The sequence below is a fragment of the Erinaceus europaeus genome, chromosome 21, assembly GCF_950295315.1.
Source record: "Erinaceus europaeus chromosome 21, mEriEur2.1, whole genome shotgun sequence".
Classification (NCBI taxonomy): domain Eukaryota; kingdom Metazoa; phylum Chordata; class Mammalia; order Eulipotyphla; family Erinaceidae; genus Erinaceus; species Erinaceus europaeus.
Genome location: NC_080182.1, coordinates 2,941,150 through 2,947,149, shown reverse-complemented (window position 1 = coordinate 2,947,149; position 6,000 = coordinate 2,941,150). Strand labels below are relative to the sequence as shown.

At 61.1% G+C, this 6,000-nt stretch overlaps 1 protein-coding gene across 3 annotated transcripts in view; it reads right to left on the bottom strand.

The window, feature by feature from the left end:
* Window positions 1-1,209: 1,209 nt before the first annotated feature.
* Window positions 1,210-6,000, bottom strand: part of CHCHD6 (coiled-coil-helix-coiled-coil-helix domain containing 6) — a 236,273-nt gene continuing 231,482 nt past the window's right edge. For all 3 annotated transcript variants that reach the window (XM_016189914.2, XM_060180275.1, XM_060180274.1), the window contains 2 exons: window positions 2,970-3,105; window positions 1,210-1,390 (listed from right to left, as the gene is read on the bottom strand). In XM_016189914.2, the coding sequence (XP_016045400.1) occupies window positions 1,385-1,390; window positions 2,970-3,105 (142 nt within the window). In that variant the 3' untranslated portion in view covers window positions 1,210-1,384. The remainder of the gene's footprint in view (window positions 1,391-2,969; window positions 3,106-6,000) is intronic.

The window sequence follows — 6,000 nt, the reverse complement described above, 5'->3', positions numbered from 1 at the left end:
TAGAGACATCTGCAGCACTGCTTCACTGCTTGTGGGGAGTGGAGACTTGAACTCAGGTCCTTGTGCATGGTAATGGTAATGTGTGAGCTCAACAAGGCGCACCACTGTCTGCTTTTTGAAAAGGGGAGCAAACAGCTGTGACCCCACTGGGCTGGTCTGCAGGGGTGTGGGGTGAGGTGGAGAGGTCCCTTCATACCAGCTCCTCAGTATGTTCGATGTTTGGGGGAGCTTCTAGAGAGGCACCCCTGGGCTGTTTTTCCCTCCCCTAGGGTGGGAGGTGGCCTGGCCTGATGAAAGAGCCTTGTGCACCATCAGGACCCTGGCCCCTTCCCCACCCCGCCTGAGCCGGAGGGTGTGACTCTGGGCAGAGCAGGGCCGCCTGGGCCGCAAACCCGGGTGAGGACTGTGGGCTCAGGGACTCCCCAGAGGCAGCCGGGCAGGAAAGCCCAGGCCAGCAGCCTGGTTAGTGATCAGAAGGCTGGCCTTCAGCCCTCCTGCTCCCAGGGCCCAGAGCCATTTGGGGATCCTGCCTTTCAAAGCTGGCTGAGGTTAGGGGGGTGACTGACCCTGCGGTCACCTGCCCTCCTCTGTCCCTGAGAGGCAAGCTTCTCAAAAGAGAAGCGAGGGCTAACTTGTAGTTGCCAAAAATGCAGTTGGCAGCGATCTCCCCCTGTTCCAGCATAGACAGAGCCTTCTACTGCGGCCATCAAAGTGGCCTTGGTCAGAGGCCTTGGCATCTGCTACTTCTGCCCACGAGTCTGCTGATAACCCAGACAAGCTGTACTCTCTGTATACAGGAAATAAAAACCCGTCCAGCTAGTTGCTACGAGTTACTACAGGAAAGCCGACTGAGTGTGGGAAAGGACGAGCAACACTGTGCTCCAGGCTGAGTTTTGGACACTGCTCCCCGCAGGGAGCCTCCGTGTGTCCTGCCGCTGCCTGGGGAACCAGTAACACCTGTGCCCGGTGTTTCCACAGCAGAGCCACCAGGCCACACACTCGGGAGCCGCCTCTGCTCTTCTCCTGCCCTGACCCAGCTCTTCTGTTCCCTCAGCCTGGGCCCCGGGGGGCACGGTCCCTGCTGGAGAGCTCCCAGTCCGTGTCCCCCACGCCTGGGCAGGGCTGGCCTCCACCCGGGTGATGTGATTAAGGCTCCCACGCCTGTGTCCCCTGGCCCGCCCAGCCCGCAGGGACCGCCCTGCCACCACGTGAAGGACCGACAGCACTTTATTGGGTCTGGACGGGGGCACACGCACTGTCCTGACACACGCTCCTGGCACACAGGCCACTGTAGGCGTCCGGCAGGAGGCGGTGGCCGGGGCTCTGGTCCCACACCTGGTCCCACACTCTGGTGCACCGCTGCAGGCCCCAAGGGGCGGCGTCCTCAGCCCTGCAAGGGGAAGGGGTCTGAGTGGGGTCATCGCCGTCGGTCTGGGATCGGCCCCTGCCCGCCAGCACGGCCAGCTCACACTGACCCCCGCTAGGGCCTTCTCCGCACCCCAGCTCCCCTTTGCTTCACTGAGATCTCCCCTCTCTTGGGGGGGTGTGCCAGGGAGTCCCCACTGCCCTGCCCCACCACTCATGCTCCCCCTGTGCACGATGCTCCCATATAGTCGGGGGGGGGGCTCCAGTGGGCAAGCATGCACTCTACCAGGTGAGCTATCTCCTGGCCCCTCCCGCTCGCCCCCCTACTTCAGCACTGAGGCTTTGCTTGGAAACCATTCTGAGTGAGCTCGGGGGCCATCGGGCTGCTGACACCTGCTATGGGGTACAGAGGGCACCTGGTCCCAGGCCGAGGAGGGTCGCTGGTTGTGTGAAGGGCCAGCCCCTGTTGCTGCCCGTGGCTCAGCCTCCCGTGCCAGCTGTGGTAGCACGAAGGCAGGGGCATGGGGGAGCAGTGGTGCCCAGTGCTGCTGCGGGCTGTGCTGGAGTGCGGGAACACACGGGCTTAATGCGATCTGCTTCCTCCCTGATCAAGGTCCTGCTCTGTGAGGCAGGGACCCCGACTGCTGCCAGGGCTGAGGGAAGGAAGGAAGCCAGGGCGGGGAAGAGGGGTCTGCGCAGGACCCTCGGCCTTCTCCTTGGTAAAGAAGTTAGGGGCAGCCCAAGAAGCAGCTCACTGAGCTTTGCCAGACCCACGGCCCACTTGGGAGGACCACGGCGCTAGAGGCAACGCCATTGCTGTGGTGTGGCGCCCTCTCTTGGACTCTGCACAAAAACCTTAGGAGCTGGCACTGGTGTGGGGAGAGAGCACGGGGAGGGCCTCCTCTCCCCTCTTCCCCGCCAGGTCTTGCACCTGCCCACTCCCTGGCACAGCCACCCCGGGCTCTGAGCCCCGCAGTACACTGGGTGTGTGTGTGGGGTCCCGGGAGAATGGTGTGAGCTGGGCAGAGGCAGGGCCTGAGGTGATGGGAACAGTGAGGGGCCTCCAGCAGGGAAGCGGCCCTGCAGGGTCCCCGTGACCTCCGACCCCAGCCTTTCTACCACCTGCTCTGCTGGCGGCTCTCTGGGCCCCAGCCAGCAAACAGGACAGACAGCCTCCTTGGGGAGGTCATGGGTCAGGATGGGAGAGGGGCATCCAGGAGCAGCAGCTGCTGGACTGGGGGTGGGGTGTTCTAGAGGAGGAGGGGGCTGTGGGTTGGTGGAGGGAAGCATGGCTGGCTGAGGGGCCTGGCCCCAACAGCTGGGACAGCCTCCTCCTGGGATGCGGGGCCCTGGTGTGACCCTTCAGAGCAAGGAGCAGTGTGCGTGGGGGATGGGGTGGGGGGCAGCAAAGTGACCTGGGACCCCAAATGGCTCAGACAAGCCACACCTGCCCCTCCTTGTCCCCACCACCGAGCTCTTCCCAGGGGGCTGTCCCGGCTTCCTGGGGCCCCTCCTCGCACCCGGGTCCTCGTGAGCTCCCACTCCGATGGGCTCAGGACAGAGGCGGGTGGCGTGCGGGTGGCAGTCAGTGCAGGCGGTCTTACCTTGTGGGCGGCACTCACACAGTGCTGGTAGGCCTTCACCAGGTCAGAGCACAGCAGCACCTCCTGTGCGTGGGCTCGGTAGCAGTGAAGGAGCTGGGCCTGCAGCCTCCCGCACACGGGCTCCACCCTGCGGGGCCTGCGGGGAAAGGGGGTCCGGGGGTCACGCGGGGGCTGGCCACTCGACCCCGGGGCCAGCAAGCTCGCTCGCCCGGGGAGGGCGCCTACCTGCCGCCCAGCCCTGCTGCACCGGGGGAGGCACCTGTGCTGTGGTGTGTCCCCTCCCTCCCTCCATCAGTCTCTGTGTCTCTCTAGCTGAAACACCCAGCTTGGATGCTGAAGCCCTGGCGACAAGCACAAAAGCCACACAGCTGCTCTGAGCCCACGTCTGTTCCAGCCTTACAGGGCTTCATGGAAGAGGGGCCTGCCTCAGAACGGGCGCAGCCCCGTCCCCTGGGACCCAGCACCCACACCCACTCCAGAACTACCCTGAGACGCTGTCTTCCTTTTCACAGCTTAGAAATGGAGCACGGGACTCTCAAGCATGAGGTCCAGAGTTCGATCCCCAGCATCGCTTGTAGCAGACTGATGCTGTGGTCCTCTCTGGCTCATAAATAAATAATAAATACATCTTAAAACTAAGCTTAAAGCATGTTAAAACTTGCCCCTCCCTCTCTGTCCCTGCTCCTTCCATTCCGAGGCCCCTGGTGACACGGGTTTTGAGGACAAATGACACAGAGCGGCCAGCACTCCCGCTCAAGGGAAACTGGGCCGGGGTGAAATCCATCTGCCTGCCCCGTCTCTGAGGCCTGAGGGGCTGGGCTCCTCTGGGATCCCCAGCACACGGGGAGTGGCCGAGTCCGGACAAAGGTGTGCGGGCAGAAATTTCACCCGGCTGCCCGCAGACAGTGCTGACTGGGCAGCGGCCAGGCGGGCACAGAGGCGTGGGAAGGTCTTGGGTCAGCTCGAGACAGCAGGGCATCCTATCTGCCCTTGGTGCCCCGCCCCGCCCATGGCCCCCAGGTTCTAGGGCGCCCAGGTTGAGACACGGTCAGTTTTGTGAACAGCTATGCTGCGATTAAGTGCAGCTTCGGTTTGCTGAGAGCCTTCCAGGACCCAGGAGAAGCCTCTTCTCTGTGTTGCCCGGCCCTGAGCTCCTGGCGCTAAGAACCCCCTCGCTGTACTTCATACTCTATACTCATGGTCCAGATTTGAGGTGCAATGACACAGGAGGAAACTCCGGTCTCCGGGCATCTCTCCCTCTCTGTCCGTCTTTCTGTTGCTGTCTCTGTCTGAGGAAAAAGTGACCTGGAGCAGTGAAAGAAAATAAATAGATAAGAAGGAAAGAAAGAAAGAAAGAAAGAAAGAAAGAAAGAAAGAAAGAAAGAAAGGAAGGAAGGAAGGAAGGAAGGAAGGAAGGAAGGAAGGAAGGAAGGAAGGAAGGAAAGAAAGATGTAATGGATGGTGAAGTGGGTACTGAGTTGTCACTCTCCCTCTCCCTCTCTCTCTGGGGTGGGGCCTGACACAGTGTGAGCCCCGGGCACCGGGGTCACTCCCCAGAACCACACTGAAACCACACTCCTCCTCTGTCCTGTGACCCAGCTGATAAGGATGGTGCTGAGAGCTGGTCCTGGCGATGCTGGCCCGCGGCCCGCCAAACCCTGTGTCAGAGGCTGCCCCTCCCTCTCCCTCTGGGCACGGGCACGGGCACGGGCACGGGCACGGGCATGGCGGCCGTCACTCCTTCTCTCTGCTCTGCAGACCCCAGGCCGGCACATCAATCGGCCCTCCCTCTCCATCACTGCCACTCCCCAGGCCTGTCCTCCAAAGTCATTCTCTGGAACCTCACACTCCCTGGGAGCTTTTATGCGCACAGTCTTGTGACACACCACAGCTTGTGGAACTTCCCACTGGCTGTCAAGGAGCCCTGTCCCCTCTCTTGGTTCCTGTGAGGGGCCCCACTAGCCCTCTGGTCACTCGGCCAGGACAGAAGCCAGCAAGTCCGTCTAGAACCACTCACTCTCCCATCTGCACTCGAGAATTCTGTCACGCTTGCCTCCACACCAGGCCTCCCTCATCCTCGTTCTGCATCTTGCTTTGTACTCATTCTAGATCTTTCTTCAGCTTCATTCTAGACCCTTCTCACCTTCATTCTAGGTCATCCTTCAGCTTCATTCTAGACCCTTCTCACCTTCATTCTAGATCTTTCCCCTGAACCCTCACTCTAGACCCCACCTTCATTCTATACCCTCCCATCCCCATTCCAAATACCCACCTGCACTCTCTCTAGATCTCCTCCGCCTTCACTCCAGATCCTCACACCTTCGTTCTAGACCCCACCTTTAGGAGCCCCCTTCCTTCAGTCTTGAGGTTTGCACCTGTCTTTTCTTTGGATGTCTCCTACCCTGCCTTCATTCTAGATGCTTCCATCTGGTCTTCCAACTGTGCCCACACTACTCCCTCTGTTTCAGGTGAAAGTGGAAGGTGGACTCGTTTCTCCTAACTCAGAAACGCAGCCTCTCCATCATCACTGGCTGACCAGCTGTCACCTGTGTGGCTGGGAACATCACTCTGCTCTCCTAGCTTCTCATCCCCAGAGCCTCGCTGAGGGGAGGGCCCACAGCTGCCTGTCTCCTCCGCTCCTCCTCCTGTAATTCAGGGGGTTCCCAGAGCAGACTACTCCTCTTGTCTCCCTGTTGTCCTTAGTGATCCCTCTAGAAGGCCCTCCTCTCCCCTTTAGCCCTCAGGCCTGCAGACTCAGCTTCCCCTGAGTTCTCCTGCCTCCGTGCCACCAGCTCCCTCCTCCCCACCAATCCTCAGTCTCAGGCCCAACATGGGCCCCAGGACCCCATGCATGGACACAGCCTCACCTCTTACTTGCTCTTCCTCAGGCCCAGGACACCCTGCCCCCTTCCCCCCAACATCCCTTGCTCGACTGGGCCCCAGGATTCTTTGGCCCTAAGCCCTCAACCCCACCACCCAGCCTCAAGGTGACATCAGCACTGGGGGCTGTTCCCCTGGGCACTCTCTCCCT